The 27,860-nt window shown below is 39.2% G+C and overlaps 1 protein-coding gene across 2 annotated transcripts in view; it reads right to left on the bottom strand.

Moving 5' to 3' along the window:
* The window catches only part of LOC122427324, a 438,851-nt gene that overhangs the window by 2,534 nt on the left and 408,457 nt on the right, over nucleotides 1-27,860 (bottom strand). The window contains exon 6 of one of the 2 annotated variants that reach the window (XM_043446718.1): nucleotides 19,114-19,753. The exons of the other annotated variant lie outside the window; for it this stretch is intronic. Coding sequence (XP_043302653.1) covers nucleotides 19,528-19,753 — 226 coding nt within the window. The 3' untranslated portion in view covers nucleotides 19,114-19,527. Of the gene's footprint in view, nucleotides 1-19,113; nucleotides 19,754-27,860 lie in introns of those variants that run through there. 2 annotated transcript variants of the gene reach the window in all.

Genomic DNA, 27,860 nt, shown 5'->3' with positions numbered 1-27,860 from the left:
TTCTGCCTGGCAACACTCTTCCAACTACAGCTTACCTTCGCTTTTGTTTCTGGCAGACTTTGAAGTATTATAACTTGTGTATTCTTTACAGTACCTGTATGAGGAAGGTAGATACTATCATGATTACCATTTTTATAGATGGGATCACAGGTGCAGAAGTAATAAGCAGCTGGATGAAACACACACTGGTGTTTCTCTTTCCCTCACAGGTAATAAGTAATCACGTTTGATCACCCTCAAAAGTTTTATCCTATTGAAGGACCCGATGCTCACACCGACGAATACTCACTATAACTACCGCTACCAGTGTCTTTGTCCCTGGCCTGAGCTGCAGCTGCCCCCCTCCCAGCCCCCACCTCCGCGGGAGATCTGATACTAGCAGGTAGGTCTGGCCCAGTCTCTGGTGAGTTCAATGATTTCTTCCGTGGTCCTGGTGTGCATAAGACCCTGTGTGTGCCTTCCAGGAGAGGAGTTTCCCCCAGTCCTGTGGCTTTCCCGCTGGCCTTCAAAGCCAGATTCTTTGGATCTCCTCCTCCTGTTGCCAGGCCCCCAGGCTGGGGAGCCTGATGTGGGGCTTAGCAATAACTCCTGTGGCATAACTATTAATATTTCCAGTTTGTGGGCCGCCTACACAGCATGTATGAGATTTGATTTTATTGTGATTTAGCCCTTCTTGCCATCTCCTCGTGGCTTCTTTCTGTCTTTGGATGTGGAGTGTCTTTTTTGGTAGGTTTTAGCCTTTTTTGGCCGATGGTTGTTCAGCAGTTAGTTGTGATTTTCGTGTTTCCATAAGAAAAGGTCAGCTCACATCCTTCTATTCTGCCATTTTCTTAAAAAGATTTTTAAAATGCTGTATTTCTAAGGAATATTTGAAAACTTAATCTTTTTCTTATTTTAAGTCAACCTCATTTTCTCCTCATCCTTCCAGTAGCCACTATGTATTACCAAATTAAGCATTCCTTATACCTACCATTAGCAGTAAATATTCAACTGAAAAACATTGCCAAAAAATGTTTCAAATTTGAAAACTATTTTGGAACATAACATTTGAGAAGAATATTTTCAATGCTTTTTTATTATGTAGCATCTCAATAGTATCTAGAATGTGAAATGAGTTTTGCAGTTTTTAAAAATTTCCACAATAATGCTGTGAAGAAAGTAGGTGGTATCGATTGGGTGATTGCAGTCAGTGACCAACTGAATATTTTAAACCACATTTTATGTATAATAACTTCAAATTGGTTATTATTAAAAGATAAATTACAGTGTATGTGCTAAGCTCTCAACTAAGAGAGTATGGCCAACTTGAGATTATATTGTTATGACTGGTATGTAAATGTTTGGGATAAACAATCTCACCGTAGGAAAATAGGATAAGCTGGAATCTTAAACTTTAGCACAGCACAAATTTCTTTGAGTGTAGCTTTAGGTCTGTGATATTGAAATACGCTTATAAAGTTCATTTGTAAAGTATATATTATATATATTTGACCTGGTAAAACTATGACTAGTTAACAGTGAAAGGGGAAGAAGAGCAAGAAGGAAGAAGAAAAGGAGAGAAAAGGAAAAGACTCACTTTTATGTTACAGAGCATTTTTAAGATATTGCCACATAACAATCCTATTAAATGGATATTATTATTATTTTATAGATATGGAAACTGAGGCCCAATTTTTAAGTGAGTTACCTCATATCTTACATGTGTAATTGGAATCACATGAAATTGGTATTGTAGCACAAATATTATTTTCAATATCTCTTAAGATACTGTGCATCTCTTAAGAGATACAATATCTCTTAAGATACTCTTAAGACACTTAAGATACTTAAGTGTCTGTGCATGTGCGTATTTGCTAAATCAATTCACATCAATGAATAATCATTTTGCCATATGCTCCCAAGTAAAATCAAAATAATGTCTACTTCCAAGAGCTCATGCTTTATAACTATTTTATCAATTTAGAAAGTTTAACTAGAAACCTTTTCTCTTGGGCTGTATTTGAATGATCTATGATAATATCCTTAGCAAAAAGACGCATCATTATTGTGATTAATCTCATCTGGTGACAGTACCATTGCAAAACTAAATCATCATGCTAGAAAGAAACAAAATCAGTAACTCCTTTTAGGAGATATGGTGATGCCAAGTATTGCAAAATTCACATTAAATTACCTCCATATGGCGTTAAACACAGTTCATTGCCTGCTGGAGACTTCAGTCCAAAAAAGTCAGTGATTTTTTCATTTCTATTGCATGCATGTGTTTAGACCTGTCATCAACTTGAGATAAAACTGATATTTCAGGGGAAACAATTGCTATTAATGCTGTTTTTGGAATCATTCTTTGCCTATGATTTTCAGGTGTGCAAGTCTTGTCCTATTTGGAAGACATATTTTTTCAGTAAACATAGTCTTATAATATTCTCCATAACTCCTGATCCTAGATGAGATAGTGTTGCCAAGTTTTGAGTTTCCTATTTCCATTCCTAATCTATTACATACCGGTAAACTTGGTTTTATAGCATCATTTAATTCACTCTGATTTAAAACTGAAGTTGGAGTTACATGAAACATTTAATGCTTCTGTTTCAAGAGGACCAAAAACTATCTTGTTTCAAATAAACAAATTTAGTGTCCCCATCTTTATCTGTTCTGCCCCATGGGTATTATTCCTTCCTCTCCATAACATGATCCCCACATCTTTGTTATCTATATAACGTGAAGTACAGTTGTATGTATGCCCGCCATCCTCACTGGAAGTAAGCTCGTTGATACTGGGAACTTGTCTCCTGTATCAGACATCTCACAACCTGGCCAGACATTTCTACTCAGTAAATAACATCAAATGAACAGTAATATTTATAATGGTTCATGGCTAAAGTGTATATGCTTACTTTGCTATGCACTTGACTTATATTACCTTAGTTAATTCTTGTAGAAAGTCATGAAATAAATACTATCATTATCCTCATTTCAGAAATGAGGAAACGGGGGCTTCCCTGGTGGCTCAGTGGTAAAGAATCCACCCGGCAAGGCAGGAGACATGGATTCGACCCCTGATCTGGGATGAGGCCTTGGGACCCTGAGCCTGTGTGTGTAACTACTGAGCCTGCGCTCTAGAGCCTGGGAAACTCAGCCTTTGAAGCTCACACACCCTGGAGCCTGTGCTCTGTAACAAGCAAAGCCACTGCAATGAGAAACCCATACACTGCAACTAGAGAGTAGCCCCTACACACCGCAACTAGAGAAAACCCATGCAGCCATGAAGACCTACCGCAGTCAGAAATAACTCAATAAATACATAGAAATGAGGAAAAGGAAACAGCCAAGAAACATCGAGTCACACAATCTTTTACAGCATCGTTATACTGGTGAAGTAGGAACTCAATCCGAAGCATCCTGACCCCAGAGTCAATGCCTTCAAGCACTGTTCCACAATCCTGTTTTGCTTAACAGGTCTTTGGCATTATACAGAGTGAAGTAAGCCAGAAAGATAAAGACCAATGCAGTATACTAACACATATATATGGAATTTAGAAAGATGGTAACAATAACCCTATATGCAAAGCAGAAAAAGAGACACAGATGTACAGAACAGACTTTTGGACTCTGTGGGAGAAGGCGAGGGTGGGATGTTTCGAGAGAACAGCATTGACACATGTATATTATCTAGGGTGAAACAGATCATCAGCCCAGGCTGGATATAAAGAATTGATGATTCTTAATTGCCAAGACTGTTTCATGACTTTTATCCATTACATCTGATACAGAATTACATTGCCATTTAATATGTTATACCTCTCATGGGTAATGGTTAATTTTATGTGTCATTTTGACTGGACCAAGGGATGCCCATATAACTGATAAGAAATTATTTCTGAGTGTGTCTGTGAAGGCGATTCAAGAAGAGATTAGCATTGTATTCTGCTGTGGTTAGTCACTCAGTCGTGTCCGACTCTGCAATCCTATGGACTGTAGCCTGCCAGGCTCCTCTGTCCATGGAATTCTCCAGGCAAGAATACTAGAGAGGGTTGCCATGCCCTCCTCCAGGGGATTTTCCCAACGCAGGGACTGAACCCAGGTCTCCTGCATTCCAGGCGGATTCTTTACCATCTGAGCCACCAGGGAAGCCCTGTATTAGTGGACTAAATAAAGAAGATCCACCCTCACTAATGTGGGCAGGCATCCTCAAAACTGTTAAGGGCTTGAATAGAACCGAGAGGCAAAGAAATGGTGAATCTTCCCTCTCTCTTTGACTTGGCACCACCTTCTCCAGCTCTTCGGCTTCAGAGTTCCTGGTTCTCAAACTTTTATATTCAGTGATTTGCACTAGCAGCCCCATGATTCTCAGGACTGCAGCCTCGGACTGGGAATTACATTTTCAGTTCTCCCAGCTCTTGGGCCTTTGGACTCAGACTGAATTATATCACAGGCTGTCCTAGCTCGCCAGCTTGCCTATGGCATTTTGTGGGACTTCTTGGACTCCATAAACTGCGTAAGTCCATTCCCATCATAAATCTTCTGTGCATGTGTGTGTGCTAAGTTGTTTCAGTTGTGCCCAACTCTTTGCAGCCCTCTGGACTGAGCCTGTTAGGCTCCTCTGTCCCTGGGATTTCCCAGACAGGAAGGGAGTGGGTTAGCATGCCCCCCTCCCCGCCCCCGCAGGGGATCTTCAAGACCCAGGGATCGAACCCACATTTCTCATGTCTCCGAAATTGGCAGGCAGGTTCTTTATCACTGGGAAGCCCAAATCTTCTCATACATATCTATGTATGGTTCCATTGGTTCCATTTCTCTATTGGTTCCATTTCTCTGGAGAACTCTGAATAATATATCATGGCTTCTGTGTTTGTTTCCACTTCAGTCAATAAGAGCCCTTCATTATTCTGTTTTAGAGATGAGTTGACTGATTAAGATATTCCAAAACTGCAGATAATCTAAAATGCTTTTATATCTGACACACTGGGGTTTTTTTGTTGTTGTTCAGAATTGATTTTCTGAAAACATTTTTTAGACTTTGTTTTATGTGTATAGAGACTGGACCTTTCTTACCAATGAATCCTCAGCAACTAGCCCAGTACTTAAACTGTAAGTGCTCAGAAAATTTTAAGTTTCATGACTATTACTTTTGATATTATATTGTTTTTCTCTAACAATAAGGCAAAATGAGTAGTTTGGAAGATACACTGAGATCATAAAAGATTTGTAACAAATAAAAAGAGTCAAGTTGGACTAGTGAGTGATCACCAAAAGAGATGAAACAATAGTTCTTTTTTCCAGATTTGAGATGGTCAAGTAGTTTATGCTGGATCATAAATAGAGACTATAAAATTAGAAGTAGAAGACACAATGAACTCTGCCTTGTAGAGGGTAAATATGGTCTTAGGAGAAGGTGAAATCTTATTATCCAAAACCCTATTTAGCCCGAAGCTTTGAGAAGTACCTTGCTAATTAACTCAGCTCTTCAAAATATGTGTCAATAAATGCTTATCAGATCAACATGTACTAACACCCAAATAGAATGAGAAGTATTTTGGAAATGGCACTGTGCTTTCTTAGATCTGGAGGCCCCTTCCCATATGGACAGCTGGCTATAAAGCACCCACTGATCCAAGGGGTAGTTGTCACATTGGAACCAGGGGGGGAACAGGCATTAAATTCATGCTGAGATATAAAACTCAATGTTTTGGAAGACTGCCTGGTCTAATTTTTACCAACTCCAGAATAGTTTTAAAAATAACAGGAAACTCTCTAGGTTGCAAAAGAAAGAGTAAAAATAAGAGAATTTTGGAGTTAAACAATGTCAGTGGTCTCTGAGATGACTTAGGCTTAGCTCCCTAATTCAAAGTAACGGTCACAGAAACCTCAGAGGAATTAGAGATCAGAGAGTGGAGATCACATGCACATTTCTGAACCAATTACCAGTTTAGCATCTGGTCAGAAGTAAGAGTTTAGCAGATGGAAAGAGGGAAGTACATCTTAATATGAGGAAAACAGTGTACACAAAAGCAGGGAGATCTCTTTACTATCACCCATTAGGTACCATATCCTCATGAATCACTTCGTGATAATCAATCAAGATTTTCCCTCTCACCGTTAGGTACCATATCCTCATGAATTGCTACATGATAAAAAAATCAAGACTTGCCTCCTCAGATAACAGACAAGAGCAAGTTTTGCCATAATACCAGAGTATAGTTTCCTCATTCTTATACCCTTTTCAGAATCTTCCTAAAACTGCATATCAATTGTCAAATTAGTTGAAACAAGGTTTGATCAGGCTAATAGATGGAATATCAATTCAAAACACAGTCTCATTAATTTCATTGCCATGGAATTAAACCAGCTTGATCCTACTTTCATCTCTGAAGGACAATATTTGATCAGTTTCACTGGAAAATTTTGTATAGTTGGAAAATTTGTTCCAATTTGCAAAAAAAAAATTGCTAATATTTATTCTTGTGATAAAGATGGAAGAAAACATCCCAGTTGAAATATATAAAAATGAATTTCCAAGGAACTTTCAGGAAGATTAAAAATAAAGTTAATTTTGGAACAAATGGAAAAAATTAGCAGAAATGTTTTCTCAGTAAATCAAGTCACACACAGATTTAAAAAAGAAGATATGCTACAGGGTAAATTTACACAGTGTGAAAATGTCATTTTATATTGCATGGAAATCCTTTCTTTTCACATGAAGTTGTTCCCTAAATGCTCAAATATCCTACAGCCAGCTGGCCTTTTAAAGAGGACCCATTATTTTCTTGTTGAAGAGGCAGGTTGTTCTCTTGATGAGTATATATTTTGAGGCCATTTTGCTGACACTCTATTTGATGGACTGTCCACTGTCTTCTAAGGAAAAATAAAAAAAACTAGGGACTGGATTTAGTTTAAAAAATACTAAGACATCCTTATTTCAAATGACAGTCGAGTAATGGAAAATGATAAATTGAAACCTGTTAGCAACAGTTCTATTTTCATTTAGTATCACTATGGCCTTCTACAATCTGTTTAAATTTCACATTTATTTACCAGAAAAATGGAAAAGTCTAGTATCATGAGCAAGGTTCAAGGCATATAGCTTTCCTTCCTACATGCTACATAATCTTGGACATATTCCTCCATAACCTCATCTATAAAATGGGAATAATAGAGGTACCAACTTCATAAAGTTGTTTGAAGACTAAATGAAGTGATTGAGCATTTAACAGAAACTTGGCATATCCTGACTTCTCATGCAAAGAAATAGATAAAAATAGAATGAGAAAGACTAAAGATCTCTTCAAGAAAAGTAGAAACACCAAGGGAACATTTCATGCAAAGATGAGCACAATAAAGGACAGAAATGGTATGGGCCTAACAGAAGCAGAAGATATTAAGAAGAGGTGGCAAGAATACACAGAGTAACTATGCAAAAAGATCTTCATGACCCAGATAACCACAACGGTGTGATCCCTCACCTAGAGCCAGACATACTGGAATGTGAAATCAAGTGGGCCTTAGGAAGCATCACCACGAATAAAGCTAGTGGAGGTGATGGAATTCCAGTTGAGCTAGTTCAAATCCTGAAAGATGATGCCTTGAAAGTGCTGCACTCAATATGCCAGCAAATCTGAAAAACGCAGCAGTGGCCACAGGACTGGAAAAGGTCAGTTTTCATTCCAATCCCAAAGAAAGGCAATGCCAAAGAATGCTCAAACTACTGCGCAATTGCACTCATCTCACATACTATCAAAGTAATGCTCAAAATTCTCCAAGCCAGGCTTCAACACTATGTGAACTGTGAACTTCCAGATGTTCAAGCTGGATTTAGAAAACCCAGAGGAACTGCATATTAAACTGCCAACATGTGCTGGATCATAAAAAATCAAGAGAGTTCCAGAAAAACATCTACTTCTGCTTTACTCACTATGCCAAAGCCTTTGACTATGTGGATCACAAAAAACTGGAAAATTCTTCGAGATGCGAATACCAGACCACCTGATCTGCCTTCTGAGAAATCTGTATGCAGATCAAGAAGCAACAGTTAGAATTGGACATGGAACAGACTGGTTCCAAACTGGGAAAGGAGTACATTAAGACCGTATATTGTCACCCTGCTTATTTAACTGGCACATCTTGCTCACTTCATAGTTATTTCACACCATCAGTTCAGTTCAGTCGCTTGGTCGTGTCTGACTCTTTGCAACCCCATGAACCGCAGCACGCCAGGCCTCCCTGTCCATCACCAGCTCCCAGAGTCCATCCAAACCCATGTCCATTGAGTCGGTGATACCATCCAACCATCTCATCCTCTGTCATCCCCTTCTCCTCCTGCCCTCAATCTTTCCCAGCATCAGGGTCTTTTCTAAGGAGTCAGCTCTTTGCATCATGTGGCCAAAGTATTGGAGTTTCAGCTTCAGCATCAGTCCTTCCAATGAACACCCAGGACTGATCTCCTTTACGATGGACTGGTTGGATCTCCTTGCAGTCCAAGGGACTCTCAAGAGTCTTCTCCAACACCACAGTTCAAAAGCATCAATTTTTGGACACTCAGCTTTCTTTTCAGTCCAACTCTCACATCCATACATGCCACTAGAAAAACCATAGCCTTGACTAGACAGATCTTTGCTGGCAAAGTAATGTCTCTGCTTTTTAATATGCTGTCTAGGTTGGTCATAACTTTCCTTCCAAGGAGTAAGCGTCTTTTAATTTCATGGCTGCAGTCAACATCCACAGTGATTTTGGAGCCCAAAAAAATTGTCAGCCACTGTTTCCACTGTTTCCCCATTTATTTGCCATGAAGTGATGGGACCAGATGCCATGATCGCAGTTTTCTGAATGTTGAGCTTTAAGCCAACTTTTTCACTCTCCTCTTTCACTTTCATCAAGAGGCTCTTTAGTTCCTCTTCACTTTCTGCCATAAGGGTGGTGTCATCTGCATATCTGAGGTTATTGCTATTTCTCCCGGCAGTCTTGATTCCAGCTTGTGCTTCATCCAGCCCAGCGTTTCTCATGATGTACTCTGCATATAAGTTAAATAAGCAGGGTGACAATATACAGCCTTGACGTACTCCTTTTCCTATTTGGAACCAGTCTGTTGTTCCATGTCCAGTTTTAACTGTTGCTTCCTGACCTGCATACAGGTTTCTCAAGAGGCTGGTCAGGTGGTCTGGTATTCCCATCTCCTGAAGAATTTTCCACAGTTTATTGTGATCCACACAGTCAAAGGCTTTGGCATAACCAATGAAGCAAAAATAGATGTTTTTCTGGAACTCTTGCTTTTTCAATGATCCAGCGGATGTTGGCAATTTGATCTCTGGTTCCTCTGCCTTTTCTAAAACCAGCTTGAACATCTGGAAGTTCACAGTTCACATATTGCTGAAGCCTGGCTTGGAGAATTTTGAGCATTACTTTACTAGTGTGTGAGATGAGTGCAATTGTGCGGTAGTTTGAGCGTTCTTTGGCATTGCCTTTCTTTGGGATTGGAATGAAAACTGACCTTTTTCAGTTCTGTGGCCACTACTGAGTTTTCCAAATTTGCTGGCATATTGAATGCAGCAGTTTCACAGCATCATCTTTCAGGATTTGAAATAGCTCAACTGGAATTCCATCACCTCCAGTAGCTTTGTTCATAGTGGTGCTTCCTAAGGCCCACTTGACTTCACATTCCAGGATGTCTGGCTCTAGGTGATTTCATACTGTACTACAATAATATTGTACTTTTCTTTATGAATAACTTACTCTCAAAATTGTAAGATATTTGGAAAACATTTGACTTTGAACTATATATTTTTTGTTTTTTCAAATTTATGTGTTGTAAAGAAAATTGCATTATTTCAAAAATTGTTTCCTATACATTTATTGTAAAAGATAAATATTGATCTTAAACATGCTAATAAGTTTGCTAAGTGAATAGGACACAATGATAACAAGAAAGAACAAAATGTGTTGGAAATGAGTATTATTGAACCCAAATTGAAAGAAGGATTTATTAGGCATTTTATGTTTAGGCCGTGTCAGTCATAAAATATTTTAAAGAGATAAAGTGTGTCAAAGCCCATGTGAGAAAGTTGAATGATGGAGAACAAAGGAAATGTTTAGTTACTAATTCGAGAATGGAGATGAGCTCAAGACAGTAGCTAGAAGTCCAGGAAATGAAATGTTGTTTGACTTTGAAGAATCAAGTTTTGAACTAAAAGTACTACAAGTATGGGGACAATATTCCTAAGAACCCAAAAACAACAGCAAAAAATACTTCAAATTTTCATGTTTCTGACAATGTCTTTGAAAGAAATAAAAGTTTAGGTGCTACTAAACCTAGAAGTAAACCTGAAACTTGAAGACAAAAGAGCAAACTTGCAAATTAGTAAAATCAGAGAATAACTCTTTAGATGACTCATTCATGTATAGATGAATGCATATATTTTATTTACTATGGTCTTATGAATGAAATAGGCTTCTCTGGTGCCTCAGGTGGTAAAGTATCTGCCTGCAATGCGGGACACCTGGGTTCAATCTTTGGGTCAGGAAGATCCCATCTAGAAGGGAATGGCTACCCACCCAGTATTCTCGTCTGGAGAATTCCACGGACAGAGGAGTCTGATGGGGTACAGTCCATGGGGTTGCAAAGAGTCAGACATGACTGTGTGGCTAACAGTTTCACTAAGAATAAAATGCAAGTTTTAGAATTGAAAAGAAACATATAATTTAATTCAACATATAATGCTTGAGTCCTATTCTAAAAGAGGCACGTTAAATAAGGTCAAGCTGAAACATATTGAAATTGGTGACTTAAAAATGTGCAGATTCTCTGAAAATAAACAAAACTTCCTGTCTTGTCCAGTAGGTGGCAGTCTGAAAACCAGAATCTTCCAGGGATCTCAGTAGCGCCAGTTTCTACTTAACAAACTCTTTGTCAAGAGAGTCTTCCTATTCAATGATGTTAAAGATTCCCATAATATACTTTCCTCTTTTGTTTCTCTATATTTCAGCACCGTAAAATTCAGGTAAGATTGTGGTGAGAGATGATAATCTTTCATACCTTCCCCTATTCACAGGCCACTTAGTGGCCATTCATTAAAGAAACATTGTATTGGTCATTTTCCAATTGTGAGACAGTTCATTTGGTGCTGGGATAGAAAGATGGACTAACAAAGTTATAACACCCAAGGAATTGGAAGGAAATTTTCGTCTAACTCAATATCCAATGTTTGAATGATGTTTTAAAAGAGATTTTAAGAAATCTCCACACTGTTTTCCATAGCGGCTGTACTAGTTTGCATTCCCACCAACAGTGTAAGAGGGTTCCCTTTTCTCCACACCCTCTCCAGCATTTATTGCTTGTAGACTTTTGGATAGCAGCCATCCTGACTGGCGTGTAATGGTACCTCATTGTGGTTTTGATTTGCATTTCTCTGATAATGAGTGACGTTGAGCATCTTTTCGTGTATTTGTTAGCCATCTGTATGTTTTCTTTGGAGACATGTCTGTTTAGATCTTTGGCCCATTTTTGATTGGGTCATTTATTTTTCTGGAATTGAGCTGCAGGAGTTGCTTGTATATTTTTGAGATTAATCCTTTGTCTGTTTCTTCATTTGCTATTATTTCTCCCAATCTGAGGGCTGTCTTTTCACCTTACTTATAGTTTCCTTTGTAGTGCAAAAGCTTTTAAGTTTCATTAGGTCCCATTTGTTTAGTTTTGCTTTTATTTCCAATATTCTGGGAGGTGGGTCATAGAGGATCTTGCTGTGATTTATGTCGGAGAGTGTTTTGCCTATGTTCTCCTCTAGGAGTTTTATAGTTTCTGGTCTTACATTTAGATCTTTAATCCATTTTGAGTTTATTTTTGTGTATGGTGTTAGAAAGTGTTCTAGTTTCATTCTTTTACAAGTGGTTGACCAGTTTTCCCAGCACCACTTGTTAAAGAGGTTGTCTTTTTTCCATTGTATATCCTTGCCTCCTTTGTCAAAGATAAGGTGTCCATAGGTTCGTGGATTTATCTCTGGGCTTTCTATTCTGTTCCATTGATCTATATTTCTGTCTTTGTGCCAGTACCATACTGTCTTGATGACTGTGGCTTTGTAGTAGAGTCTGAAGTCAGGCAGGTTGATTCCTCCAGTTCCATTCTTCTTTCTCAAGATTACTTTGGCTATTCGAGGTTTTTTGTATTTCCATACAAATTGTGAAATTCTTTGGTCTAGTTCTGTGAAAAATACCGTTGGTAGCTTGATAGGGATTGCATTGAATCTATAGATTGCTTTGGGTAGAATAGCCATTTTGACAATATTGATTCTTCCAATCCATGAACACAGTATGTTTCTCCATCTGTTTGTGTCCTCTTTGATTTCTTTCATCAGTGTTTTATAGTTTTCTATGTATAGGTCTTTTGTTTCTTTAGGTAGATATACTCCTAAGTATTTTATTCTTTTTGTTGCAATGGTGAATGGTATTGTTTCCTTAATTTCTCTTTCTGTTTTTTCATTGTTAGTATATAGGAATGCAAGGGATTTCTGTGTGTTAATTTTATATCCTGCAACGTTACTATATTCATTGATTAGCTCTAGTAATTTTCTGGAAATAGAACTGCCATATGACCCAGCAATCCCACTTCTGGGCATACACACTGAGGAAACCAGATCTGAAAGAGACACGTGCACCCCAGTGTTCATCGCAGCACTGTTTATAATAGCCAGGACATGGAAGCAACCTAGATGCCCATCAGCAGATGAATGGATAAGGAAGCTGTGGTACACCATGTGGTACACCATGGTACACCATGGAATATTACTCAGCCATTAAAAAGAATTCATTTGAACCAGTCCTAATGAGATGGATGAAGCTGGAGCCCATTATACAGAGTGAAGTAAGCCAGAAAGATAAAGAACATTACAGCATACTAATACATATATATGGAATTTAGAAAGGTGATAACGATAACCCTATATGCAAAACAGAAAAAGAGAAACAGAAATACAGAACAGACTTTTGAACTCTGTGGGAGAATGTGAGGGTGGGATATTTCAAAAGAACAGCATGTATACTATCTATGGTGAAACAGATCACCAACCCAGGTGGGATGCATGAGACAAGTGCTCCGGCCTGGTGCACTGGGAAGACCCAGAGGAATCGGGTGGAGAGGGAGGTGGGAGGGGGGATCGGGATTGGGAATACATGTAAATCCATGGCTGATTCATATCAATGTATGACAAACCCACTGGGGAAAAAAAATAATAATAATAAAAAAAAATTAAAAAAAAAAAGAAACTAAAAAAATAAATAAATAAAATAAGCAAAAAAAAAAAAATTAAAAATAAAATAAAATAAAAGAGATTTTAAATAAAAGCAAGCTACCAGAAATATTTTGTTGGGGGGAAAATGAGTCAATGATTTTAATAACTGTAAAAAGTCATATAATTGAAATATGAACAAAGGATTATGCTAGGACAAAACAAGGGAAGAATCTAAATCAGCCTCAGAGGGTAGGGGAAGGTTTTCCACAAGAGATAATGCTAAATCACTTCAGTCATGTCCAGTTCTTTGTGACCCCATAGACTGAAGTCCACCAGGCTCCTCTGTCCATGGGATTTTCCAGGCAAGAATACTGGAGTGGGTTGCCATTGTCTACTCCAGGGGATCTTCCCCATCCGGGGACTGAACCTGTGTCTCTTATGTCTCTTTCAATGGCAGGTGGGGTCTTTACTGGGGAGGTGGGTTTTTTACCTGGGAAGTCCACAAGAGATAATATTTGAGTTAAATCTGGATTGCTGAACATTGAGTTCTGGAATGAATTGGTTGAAGGAAAAGAGAAAAATCTTCTAAGAAGCAGGTAAAGTAATTGCAAAGACACAGCACCAGTGAGAACTTGATGCTGCCTGTTACAGTCTTACAGAGATCCACTCGGCTAGGAGCTCTCCACCAGGGGACAGGAGAGAGGTCTGGACTTTGGGAGGGATTAAAGCTTAAGTTCTGGGAAAGCCCGGGCTATCATAGAGTGATAAGGAGTTCAGCAAGTGCTGAGGATGAAGCCATAGTAAACACTAGTTTTTAAGAGGTATAATCCTGACCAAGCCAAAAAAGAGAGGAACATTTGAGAAGCTGGAAGAATTATAAGACAAATATGTTTCTATAGGCAAGGGAGAAAAAAAAAGCTTCAAGAAGGAAATGGTAGCTAAGGGAGATAAGATCTGCAGAACAGTCACAAGAGAAAGCAAAACCATGTCTGTTTTGTTTTAAAAACCACAAAAATGATTTGACTAGATAGTGGAAATCCAAACCATATTATAGTTGGTTGATAAAAATCTAAAGTGAAGAAGCAAGCATGAATTATTCTTTTTTTATTAATATTTATTTGGCTGCCCTGAGTCTTAGCTGAAGCATGCAAACCCTTAGTGGCTGCATATGGACTCCTAGTTGTGGCATATGGGGGCTAGATCCCTGACCAGGAATGAAACCTGGGCCCCCTGCACTGGGAGCATGGAGTATTAGCCGCTGGACCACCAGGGAAGTGTTAGCAGCTCAGTCATGTCTGGCTCTGCAACCCCATGAACTGTAGCCCCCAAGGCTCCTCTGTTAATGGAATTCTCTAGGCGAGAATACTGGAGTGGGTTGCCCTTTCCTCCTCCAGGAGATCTTGCTGACCCAGGGACAGATCTTGCGTCTCCAGCATTGGCAGGTCAATTCTTTACCCTCTGAGTCACCAAGGAAGTCCTGAATTATTCCTGTAAGAAGTGACAAAGATTCTCTCTAAACTCTTGCATGGCTTCCAGAAGTTTAGAGTCTTATCCCTAAAATGACACTCTCTCTTTCAAAATGCCTGCCTGCCTGGGAAAGCTCAAAGTTCCCAAATGAATGTTCTATTTGTTACAATCACCCCCTGAAGATAGGGGCCCTGTCCCCCAGTCTCTGTGGGAGGGTGTAAGTCTAACTTTGATAAGTGTTAGTGGAGGTTCTATCCAGCACAGTAAGACAATGAAAATAAATAAGTCTATGGTGATCAAAAAGGAAGAAACAAACTTTTTTAAAGATGTCTGAAAAAGTATACTTTTCTTTAAAAAAAATCCAAAACTATATGTTAATAAGGTAATTTGCAATGTTAGTAGATATAAGGCCAATATAAAAACTCAAATGTATTTTAGGTACTAGACACAAATCATTTGAAAATTCAACTTAAAAACAATATTTATAAGACATCAAAATATCAAATGTCCAGGAATGACTTTAACAAAAGGTGTGTATGACCTCAACTAGGAGACTACATGTTATTGCTAAGGGAAACAAAAGAAGACCTAAATAAGTGGGGAAAGTATCATATTCATACATGAAGAGACTCAATGGCTTTAAAATCCCAGCTTTCTCCAGCTTGATATATATTCATTGCAATAGTGTGAGACTGAAATACAGATTCTAAAATTTATACAGAAATCAAAGGACCTAGAAGATCCAAGGAAATCTTGAAGAACAGCAATGTTGGAAGATTTCCATTACAAGATATCACAAATTATTAGAAAGCTAAAGAAGTAAAGGTAGGGTGGTATTGATTCAAAGATAAACAAAGGCACTAATAGGACAATAATAGAATTTCCAGAATCAGACCAAGTTTACATGTTCCCTCAATAAAAAACTGGGACAGGGAGGTAACTCAGGAGCATAAAGCTCATTTTTCCAATAAATGGTCTTTTGATACTTATTTATTGGGTCAATTAGATATCTACATTCAAAACTAAATCATGATTTCTACTTCATAATACATAATATACATATTAGAAGATACAAACTTAGATGAGAAGGGTAAAATAATATAGCTTCTAGATACATCTTTATGATCAGAAGTAGATGAAAATTGATTAAATGGGACATAAAAGCACTATCTATACAAGTTTTGTAAGCTGAACTTCATTTAAGATAAGAACCTTTTATTTCGAAAAAGACAAAATTAAAAACATAATAATGCAGGCTACATACTGAGAGAAGATATTCCCAATATGTATATCTGACTCAAACTTAATTTCAAATTACATTAAAAACTGTTACAAGAATCATACTGATAATACAACTTTTTTTAAATGAGCAAAAAACTTGAACAGGCTCTTCATTAAAAAGGATGCAGATAGCCAAAAAGTATATAAAAAGAAATTCAACATAAAAATTCATCAAGGAAATGGAAATTAAAACCACAATGAAATACCATCATATTTCACCTGAATGGGTAAAATGAATTGCAAAAACCAAGAGATGACAAGCATGTGGAATGGTAAAACAATTAGAAGTTCCATATAATGCTGGTAGGAATCTAAAAATGTCAAAAACACTAAAAAATTATTTAGTCATATGCACCAAAGACACACACACACAATATATCTGTATCTATATGTCTGTATCTATACCTTTGACTGTTTGATTCTATTCTGAGTAGATCTACAAAAGAAATACGTGGATGTGTTCACCCGAAGACTGTATCAGAATGTTCATGACAACATTACTTGTAAGCGTCATGCTGAAACCTCATACTTAAAACAACAGTAGTCTTAATGAATAGTAGGCTAAATAAATAGATCACAAAGTACCCATTCAATGCAGTTATGTAAAGCAATGAGAAAGAATGGGCTACTCCTATACAACCTAAACATGACTGATTTACACAGATATAAGCTAAGCAAAAGAAGGCAGGTACAAGAGTATATATTATTATGCTGAAATTAAATTGTGGAATTAAGGAGAAAGCAAAAACAACCTATGATGATAGAGATCAGAACAGCAGTTACCTTTGGGCTATTGTATATGCTGACTAGGGCAAGAGAAAGCCCGCTGGAGGGCTGGAAATGTTGATTACATAGATATTTATATGTGTATCTGTTATGTGTATACAGTATGCCTATATGTTTTATATATGTAATATGTTGAGAACATGGATATAAATATCAAATTATACACATGATCAAGTTGATGCTTTACTGCATTCCTACCCCCATAAAAAGACAAATGAAAAGAACGTAGAAGAGATGGGGAATAATTAGAACAAAGGTCCTGGATATGGCTGAAGGGATGGGGTTAAAACACAGCTGAAAGATTTTCTTTATAAAGGAGGAATTAATGCTACCACTTCCTCTGAGATTTGAGGGAAGGAGATAAGCATAAATATGAACACTAATTTAGGAACAATTTTGTTTTAAATGAAAAGGGAATGGAGACATAAGGAATTCAAACTATTGATCAGAGAAATCCCACGGCACAGCGTGTCAGTAGCACAGAGTCAGAATCCTCTGCTCTAGATTGGTCCTCGTTATCAAAGCACAGAGGTCATGCTATGCCACAGCCTTCCTGTCAGGTACTTCAAATTTCCATTTCATTTCATTTGTTCCTGACAACTGTTCCTCACTTCATTTCTACCTTCAACTTTATGTCTCTAAAATTCAAGACTAGCCTAGAAGATGATACCTCCATAGAACATCTCAAAAAACGGCTTCCCAGCATCAAAGCAACACCTCACCCTGTCGCTTTGGAATCTGGTGTTTATCCTGTGACTTGTTCTAGTGCATTTCCCTCCGTATTATCAAGGGCTTCCCTTGTGGCTCAGCTGGTAAAGAATCCTCCTGCAATGCGGGAGACCTGGGTTCGATCCTGGAGTTGGCAAGATTCCCTAGAGAAGGAAAAGACTACCCACTCCAGTATTCTGGCCTGAAGAATTCCATGAAGTGTATAGTCCACGGGGTAGCAAAGTGTCGGAGATGACTGGGTGACTTTCACTTTCATTATCAAGATGAAGTTAGGTTATTATCAAGGTAAGGCTATATTATCAAACAGCCATTTACTGCATCCACGGCAAAAGAAAAGCATCAGTTTATTTCCTCTTCAAATGATGGGGCTTCCCAGGTGACTCAGATTGCAAAGCATTTGCCTGCAGTGCAGGAGGCCTGGGTTCGATCCCCAGGTCTCCTGCATCCGATCCCTATGTCAAATGATGGACATTAAGGAAGCCAAGAATTTCCAAAACAGTAATTGCTTTTCTCAGATTTAGACGATGGGATAGCAGGCCACACAACTAGGCATACTGCAAATCCACGTGAAGTGGCTCCATGAAAGGTCAGGAGCCATCTCTGAGAGGAATACCATTGAGGAACACTGCCTTAGCTTTTCAGAGGAGACAAACAGCCCCTTTTCCCAGAGAATGCTTTAGAGAAAGTATTCAAAGATAAATCAGCCTTAACTGCTCCTAGATGTTTTTGATCTCTAGTCCATGATGCTTTGCCAAAATCTAGGAACAGGAGATATAATTATTCACATCACCCAAATCTAGCCCAGATATGAAAATTTTCTTTCTTATATTTAGGAACACAGAGTTTAGGTTTGACTTACAGCTCCTCACCTAGGAGCAGGGTCATTCTCTGGATCTGAAGTAACAGAGGCAGATAGGAGAGAAACCTCTCTCCGCATCTAAGGGGTTTAGGGTCAACATTACATAATGACCTGTTTATACAGGTTGCAGGGGTATTCCTTCTATCTTAAAATTAGTCCAGTTTCTAGTCAGTAAGTTTGACTGCTTCTGGTGGTGATGATGATGCATTCCTTGATCACCCTCCCCACCCGAACAGCGCAGCAGAGGCTCCTGTTCCCTCTAACTTTTGCTGCTTTATTTGATCTTCTAGTTCCATCGGAAGCTATTAAGGCAGTCATTTCTGAAAGCCCTAGAGTAAGCAATGGGAAGTCTTCCTGCGAAACCACGATTCAGAGGCCTAGAGACAGTTGGGTGGTACCAAAAGCCTTCAAAAGCCTTGATCAGATTGAAGCAACAATGGCTGTCTGCCCTACCAGCTGCCAGGAAATGCATCTGTAGGAAATATTGTTACTGGAGAATAACTGAGTTTTACTCTTCTGTATAGAATTCAAAACTCAACCTCTCAAATTTCAGAAAAATAGAGCTTAACACTAAAACTGCCTCAGGATGCTTTCTGCTAGAAACTCCACAAGGCAGTAGAAGGCAAAAGGAGTAAGGCTCCAGATTATGCTCAAAGGGGATGACCTATAGGTTAAATAAAATAGCCAGGAGCAGTAACTGCACAAAGTCTGCAACAGCATCAGACAACAAAGAAGCCTATTGAAGGATGCCCTGGGCTTTTATTTTTACAATAGCTCCCTATGTCGATGTAGCTCTCTACAGATTATAGAACCCTTCAAACACATTATAACCACCACCTCACCTCCAGCCTCCAAAATCCTACAGCAGGAAAACCAAGGAGAAGAGTGAAAAGGGAACATAACTGTGGCTGCACGTGTCTTGTTTCTGGAAAGGCGTTTTGCTATTTCTGTCAGTCTCACATTGTTGCTAAAAGGGGAGGAGAGTTGCTCCAAGTTTCTTGAAAGGTCATAAGTTCTTGGTCATGATTACCTTGGTTCCTTGATTAGCTGTAAACACCTAACTCAAAGCTTCTTACCTTTATCACTGATGGCATCTGGATTGGCATCATTCTCTGCTGTGAAGGGGTCCTGTGCGTTGTAGGGTATCTGGCAGCACCCCTGTTCTCCGCCAGTTGTTGTTGTTTAGTCACTGAGTCATATCTGACTCTTCCGCATCTCCACGGACTGCAGTCCTCCAGGCTCCTCTGTCCAGGGGATTTCCAGGCCAGAATACTGGAGTGGGTTGTCATACCCTTCTCTAGGGGGCTTTCCCAACCCAGGGAGCGAACCCACATCTCCTGCACTGCCGGCAGATTCTTTACCGCTGAGCCACCTGGGAAGACTGTTCTCTACCAGTAGCTGCTTTGATTCAAGTGAACTCCTATACAAAATAATTCAGGTTACGTATGAAAAACGTGAAAGAACCGTTACTCAACAAATCTGCTTACCACATATTAAACAATAATTTTGACTCTTTGGGGCATCAACTCAACAGATAAGTTGTAACATTTGTTGCTGCAGTGATTCCCTTTGTTAAATTTTGGAGAATATATTGTAACATTTACTTTAGTATTTCTCTGTATTTTGGAGTTCATCCTGATATAAGATCTTTCTAAAAGGTCAAATTTGGGTCCCTCATTCTTTCTACCCTCTCCTTCCTGTAACTGACTCAGAAGACATCACATCTGGCTCTAGTTACATTATACAGAACTCTTGCTAAATCTTTTGATTCACTTGTTTTCTCTTTCTTTTTGTGAAAACAGAACCTGCATTTGCATAATACCTTACAAACTAATGATAAAAGACAGGTGTTCTTTCCTCAAATCAATATTTTTCAAGAGATAACCTTAAGAAATTTAAATAATCTCAACTGGAAAAAGAAACTCAAAGATAAGTGAGAGTAAAAATTTCCAGAATTTTTAAAAAATTGTTTTAATTAAAAAAAAAATTTTGGCCATGCCACATGACATGCAGGTTCTTAGTTCCCCTACTGGTGATCAAATCCCCACCCCCTACCACTGCAGGGAGAAATCTGAATTAAAATATTTCAGAATTTAAAAAGGAATCAAAGAGAATTAGGTGTACATAAATGTTAATTAAGCTAATTTGAAATAGGGAGAGCTATTTTCAATTTTAGGGCACTATCTGAACTTGGAAGAAAAATAAGATGTCAACTTGACCCTAACAGGAATTTGGTGAAATAAATGAAATCATCTGGATCTCATAAGGTTCCAACAATTCAGGAATAAGCAGAGATTCCAAACTGGGAGAAACTGAAATTCAGTCAAGAATTAGGCTAATTGAGAATGAAATGGGAAACTGAAAATTGTTTTCGATGTTCCTATCTGATAAAACCTAAGAGGCATGCGAGTCAAATGACCTCTGAAAGTAACTTTCTTGAATAAAGCAGATGTCTGATATATTAAAGAGTAGAATTCATCTTTCAGCTTGAAACCACATATCTTATCCATTTACAGGGGATTTATAGTCCTGTTGCCCTGGTTTTCAGGTGCACTTGAGGAAAACACCCTATGAAGTGTCCAGATCGTTGTCTGCAAATTTTATCTTCCTTTAACTGCAAAGTCCTTCTTGTCTTTAAGCCAATTTATATTCATCAGAGATTTAAACTCTGCAGACAATCATTTCATTGCTGTTCAGTCCGTGCCAAGTTTGGGACTTTCTAGAAGCATGAAAGAGAGGAAAGCAGCTGACCAGGATTCTGGTTTGGAAAATCATATACCCTAAGCAGAAAATGATTTTGCCTTAATCATTTAGAACTTCCCTGGCGGCTCAGACAGTAAAGCGTCTGCCTATAATGCGGGAGACCCAGGTTCAATCCCTGAGTCAGGAAGATCTCCTGGAGAAGGGAATGGCAACCCCCTCCAGTATTCTTGCCTGGAAAATCCCATAGACGGAGGAGCCTGGTGGGCTACAGTCCATGGGGTCGAAAAGAGTCGGACAGGACTCAGCGACTTCACTTCACTTCAAGCAGAAAATGATTTTGCCTTAATAATGAGGGCCTAATAACTCTGTTGCAAAAGAGAAACCAAAAAAACCTGTAGGAGCCAGGTTGGGTTAATGTACTATTTTATTTTTCTATTTATTTACAAGATAACTATAACAATTAGCCTGTATCCACCATTGTTGTGGACACTTTACCAGTGTCAACTTATTTCTGTTTTGAAACAAGCCTATAATGTTCATACTGTTATAGTCACCATCTTCCGGGTATAAAGTTACTGACCCAGGACCCTCTGTTGACTAAACGTGAAGACAGTTTTCAGATCCAGACATTCTGGCTCCCTCTGTGTCCTTAAATACTATACCCTGCTGTCTGAATCATAAATAAACCCTTAACTGAAGCAGCTTCAAATGTGGTACCAGGAGCCAGGGGATGAGGACATCTGAAATGCTCAGACAACATGAGGGATCAAAACCTAGGAAATCAATTTTACTGTGAGAGCTAAGAGTGTGTAACCAGAATCTAAAAGGAGAGGAGAAGGACAAGACTCAGTCAGGACTGGAAAATGAAACAGCAGTGAAGTAATGGGAGCCCAGTGGAATGACCAAGAGAGGATTTGCAAAGTCTGTATGCTGTGTAAAGAATCCTGGTCACTGTGTCATGGGTGAATTGGGCTAATTTAAAGTAACAAGGCAGGTCTTGAGGACCATCTCCCCCTGTGAATTTATTACATTCTCTTTCCTCACTCTTCTAAGGCACATTGAGGTCATAGGACAAGAGGAAAAACAGATGGAATGGACCCACTTAGCTCATTTCCACTAACATTTAAAAAATTACTATTCTTTACATACTCTTCTCATTAGTAATTGCTTCCTTTTTAATTTTTTCTAGGAGAGTGCATTTAATAAAGGTAACTCTTGGCTCTGAGATACCAATATGTTCAGGATCAAAGTGAAATTGTTAGTCACTCAGTCATGTCGGACTCTTTGCAACCCCACAGACTGTAGCCCGCAAGGCTCCTCTGTCCATGGGATTTCCCAGGTAAGAATACTGGAGTGGGTATCCATTCCCTTCTCCTGGGGATCTTCCCGACACAGGGACCAAACCTCGGTCTCCTGCTTTGTGGGCAGATTCTTTACCATCTGATCCAAGTGAAAAACAAATCCAGATCCAGGTAACATGTTATTCTAAACACAAACAAGGTCTAGGAAAGTGGGTCTGAGACAGCCTGGGACCTGGAACCCAGCACTTGCACCTGGACAAATGTCTTCTCAAGCAATAAAATGCAAAGAAACTATAAGGAACTAAAGATAACTGCATACATGCAAAGTTGAAGCAAATTATGGACAACAAGGCACAAAGAGATAAGAAACCCAACTGCCACTTCTGAAGAGCTGGGAGCAAAAGAAACGTGCTGGGAGCAGAGGCGGGGTACTGTGCATGCCCCTGGACACACCACCACCGAAGGGGCGGGCGAACCACCTGAGGCACACCTCTGGCCTGACCCCTGGACCGATCCCTACCCTCACTCCACGTGAGGAACCAGCTCACTGCTCTCCGGGGGCAGCCGTAAGCAAGGGAACCTGTAACTTTTTCTCGCTCCCTCCTGCTACACCAGGAGGCCCAGCAAAGCCTTGGGTGAGTGTCTTGTCTGGTCTCATCAATTTCTATTGATTAACGAGGCCATGAGCCCTGGTTGGTAACAGATCTAAAATTCTCAGTCTTGTATCAATAACATATTATGTGAACACAAATTCCATCATCAGGTAAATTATACTTGATATATAAACTGTCTGGGAGGTGAGTATCTAGGTCTGATTACACCATTCATTTTATATATATGTAACATTAAAATAAAAGCAATTGGGCACGTAACTTTCAGTAACAGTGGTGATTTGAAAATAATCTCTAATTGGTACCTCTCCTCCAGATTTTCCCTGAACTTGGGAAAGGTATATAAAAATGTCGAGAAGTATATTTTAGTTTGTGAGCCAGAAAAGCGAGAAGAACATGAAAGGAACTCCCGTAGCATCTGAAATGGACACCGGTAGTCCCTCCTTGGGTAGAAGTTCAGAAACACATGGTGAAAGTGGATCACAGAGTAGGTTATTGTATATTTGGGAAACAATTTCACTTTACCCAATATCCTTGGGAAAGCTACAAATATAATAGCAAAGATTAAAAAAAATATATGTTTACTCCATGCATGACGCACTTACGGAGCTGGTGGGCTTGGCCGGGCCAAGTCACTTCAGTCGCTTCCAACTCTGTGTGATCCTATGGACTAGAACCCACCAGGCTCCTCTGTCCATGGGATTTTCCAGGCAAGAATACTGGAGTGGGCTGCTATGCCCTTCTCCAGCGGATCTTCCCAACCCAGGGATTGAACCTGCCTCTCTTAAGTCTCCTGCATTGGCAGGCAGATTCTTCACTAAAGTCTTGCTGACCATTTAACTTAGAGAGGAAGTGTCACAGCTAGTTGCCATCCTCCCCACCCCAGCAAATTACCAGGACCTCCTCCAGCAAAGACATGCTGCTCCATAGTGAGTAAGCCTCTAGAAGGGAACAACTTCTCCTTCCATATTCTATTCCCTATGACACCTTAATGTCCAAATTGGCAAAGTTAAATCACAGTAAATCCAGAGGAATCGGGTGGAGAGGGAGGCGGGAGGGGGGATCAGGATGGGGAACACATGTAAATCCATGGCTGATTCATGTCAATGTATGGCAAAAACCACTACAATATTGTAAAGTAATTAGCCTCCAACTAATAAAAATAAATGAAAAAAAAATTACCTTCTCTGTTTAACTGCACCTGGTCTGGGATACTCTACCTGAAATACACAAAGTCCCTTTGGAGAACTCGTCCTAATGCACAGTACTGCATTAGAACAAAGATCTGCCTCCATACAGATGTACAAAGAGGACAATTAGTGGGTGAGGAACGCTTCAGTGGTCCAAGAGAATCAATCTGAAGAATGAGAAACAGCCATCCTTCTTTGAAATGATGTTTCTACAATATAGAAGGTAGGATGTTAGAAAATCTTTCTTTTCAACAAGATGCAAGACATTGCTGGAGGAAGGCAAGCTCAAAGAGGGAAATTATGATATCCGGTAAAAAAAAAAAAAAAATTGCACAGAAAGGGAAAACACAGTTGTAAAATTCTGAAAAGCAGTAGAAGCAGCAAGAATCAATGGGAATACTAAAGACAAGTGAAACCGTGAAATAGAAATTCTAACAGAGTTTTTGTTTTAACAACTCACAGACAAAAGGGAGGCAGCATGAGATTAACAATGAAGAAAAATGAGAGACGAGGAGGAAATACTGATTCATTAATCTATCAATCCAGTAAACAAATATTTCTTGATCATCCACTGTTGGAAGGTAATGTTGCAAGCACAGGTGTCTGAATGGTGAGCAGGACATCTTCTTGCCCCATAGGGGTTAAATTATAGTCAGTGGTACGGACAATGATCAACTAGCAAATACGTGTACATAATACAAGGTTGGGAGTGGGTACTAAGTTGCTTCAGTCTTATTTAACCTTTTGTGACCCCACGGACTATAGCTCACCAGGCTCCTCTGTCCATTGGATTCTCCAGGCAAGAACACTGGAATGGCTTTGCCATGTGCTCCTCCAGGGGATCTTCCCAACCCAGGGATCGAACCCGTGTCTCTTACAGGCAGGTTCTTTCCCACTAGCGCCACCTGGGAAGCCCCCATCATATAATGTCTGGTAGTGTCAAATGCTACAAAAACAACCATAGCAAGGAAAAGAGTATAGGGAATGATGATGCAGTTGCCAGAGGGGTCCTTTTGAGGTGACATTTGAGCAGACAATGCACTCATATAAGAGGGTTAGCAGGATAAAGAGTATTGCAGGCAGGATTTAGCAGCCTCAGAGATGAGGAGGGAAGGATGAATATGCATGTACTCAAGTAAACATAGGGGAAAGACAAAGTGTAGAATGCTAGAAAGGGAAGTCAGAGAGTTAATCAAGAGCAGATAATGTAGGTTCTAGAAGCTCCTAGGAGTTTGGATTTATCACAAGAGTGAGGGATAACCACTGGAGGGTTTTTAAGCCGGTAGGTGACTCAACTTATATTTTAAACAGATAATACTTGAAATAAGAAAACATACATATATCTGCTTTAGCTTCTTTCCCTTTTTCAAAAAGAAAGTGAAAGTATAAATCAGAATTACAGAAACTGCTTACCTACAGAAAGTAACTAGAGAGCAAAGGGTAGAAAAAGGGAAGGATGTTACAGTCCCTGTGAGATTTTTCCATCTTCATAAATGGAAACAAACACAAACAAAGGAGTCAAGCTGTATTCCAGTAAACAGCGTAAGTTTCCTAGAAAAAGGGGTGGGGGAGAAATGAGCTAAGAAATTCTTGAACATGTATTTTGAACACATGCTTTGAATTTGAAAACAAAATAATGACAAATCTCTGACTTTTCTTAGTAGATCTGTGCCCAGAAGTTTGAGTCTGTCTCTGGGCTTCATAAGCTTTCTACTACAATTGATTCAATCCACAGCATTCAGGGCTATCCGTGTACACCTATAAGCTAGTCCTTTGAAGCTTAATTTGAATGATGATACAACAGTGATATCATGGACTTCAGAAAACTACAGATATGTTTTTAAATTTCAAATTTATTCTCTCTTAGCTCTTGGCATTGGGCAGATCACTTAATCTCTTTGAGAACTGTTTTCCCCCATCAGTAAAGTGAACATCATCAGTTCAGTTAAGTTCCTCAGTTGTGTCCAACTCTTTGTGACCCAATGGACTGCAGCACGCCAGGTTTCCTTGTCCATCACCAACTCCCGGAGCTTACTCAAACTCATGTTCATTGAATCAGTGACACCACCCAACCATCTCATCCTCTGCCGTCCCTTTCTCCTCCTACCTTCAATCTTTCTCAGCATCAAGGTCATCTCAAATGAGTCAGTGGTTTGCATCAGGTGGCCAAAGTATTGGAGTTTCAGCTTCAGCATCAGTCCTTCCAATGAATATTCAGGACTGATTTCTTTTAGGATGGACTGGTTGGATTTCCTTGCTGTCCAAGGGACTCTCAAGAGTCTCCTCCTATACCACAGTTCAAAAGCATCAATTCATTGGCGCTCAGCTTTCTTCACAGTCCAACTCTCACATTCATACATGACCACTGGAAAAACCATAGCCTTGACTAGACAGACCTTTGTTAACAAAGTAATGTCTCTGCTTTTTAATATGCTATCTAGGTTGGTCATAACTTTTCTTCCAAGGAGCAAACGTCTTTGTATTTCATGGCTGCAGTCACCATCTGCAGTGATTTTGGAGTCCCCCAAAATAAAGTCAGCCACTGTTTCCCCATCTATTTGCCGTGAAGTGATGGAACCGGATGCCTTGATCTTAGTTTTCTGAATGTTGAACTTTAAGCCAACATTTTCACTCTCCTCTTTCACTTTCATCAAGAGGCTTTTTAGTTCTTCTTCACTTTCTGCCATAAGGGTGGTGTCACCTGCATATCTGAGGTTCTTGATATTTCTTCTGACAATCTTGATTCCAGCTTGTACTTCCTCCAGTCCAGCATTCCTCATGATGTACTCTGCAAATAAGTTAAATAAGCAGGGTGACAATATACAGCCTTGATGTACACCTTTCCTGATTTGGAACCAGTCTGTTGTTCCATGTCCAGTTCTAACTGTTGTATCTTGACCTGCATACAGATTTCTCAGGAGGCAGGTCAGGTGGTCTGGTATTTCCATCTCTTGAAGAATTTCCCACAATTTGTTGTATTCACACAGTCAAAGGGTTCAGTGTAGTCAATAAAGCAGAAGTAGATATTTTTCTGGAACTCTCTCGCTTTTTGGATGATCCAATGGATGTTGGTAATTTGATCTCTGGTTCCTCTGCCTTTTCTAATTCCACCTTGAACATTCGGAAGTTCACGGTTCACTTAATGTTGAAGCCTGGCTTGGAGAATTTTGAGCATTACTTTGCTAGCGTATGAAATGAGTGCAATTGTGCAGTAGTTTGAGCATTCTTTGGCATTGCCTTTCTTTGAGATTGGAATGAAAACTGACTTTTTCCAGTCCTGTGGCCACTGCTGAGTTTTCCAGATTTGCTGGCATATTGAGTGCAGCACTTCCACAGCATCAACTTTTAGAATTTGAAATAACTCAACTGGAATTCCATCACCTCCACTAGCTTTGTTCATAGTGATGCTTCCTAAGGCCCACTTGACTTCGTATTCCAGGTGGTCTGGTTCTAGGTGAGTGATCACACCATCATGATTATCTGGGTCATGAAGAAATTTTTGCATAGTTATTCTGTGTATTCTTGCCACCTCTTCTTAATATCTTCTTCTTTTGTTAGGGTCATACAATTTCTGTCCTTTATTGAGCCCATCTTTGCATGAAATATTCCCTTGGTATCTCTAATTTTCTTGAAGAGATCTCTAGTCTTTCCTATTCTGCTTTCCTCTATTTCTTTGCACTGATCACTGAGGAATGCTTTCTTATCTATCCTTGCTATTCTTT

Source organism: Cervus canadensis, chromosome 25 (genome assembly GCF_019320065.1).
Source record: "Cervus canadensis isolate Bull #8, Minnesota chromosome 25, ASM1932006v1, whole genome shotgun sequence".
In the NCBI taxonomy this organism is placed as follows: Eukaryota; Metazoa; Chordata; class Mammalia; order Artiodactyla; family Cervidae; genus Cervus; species Cervus canadensis.
This window is presented reverse-complemented; position numbering and strand designations above follow the sequence as displayed.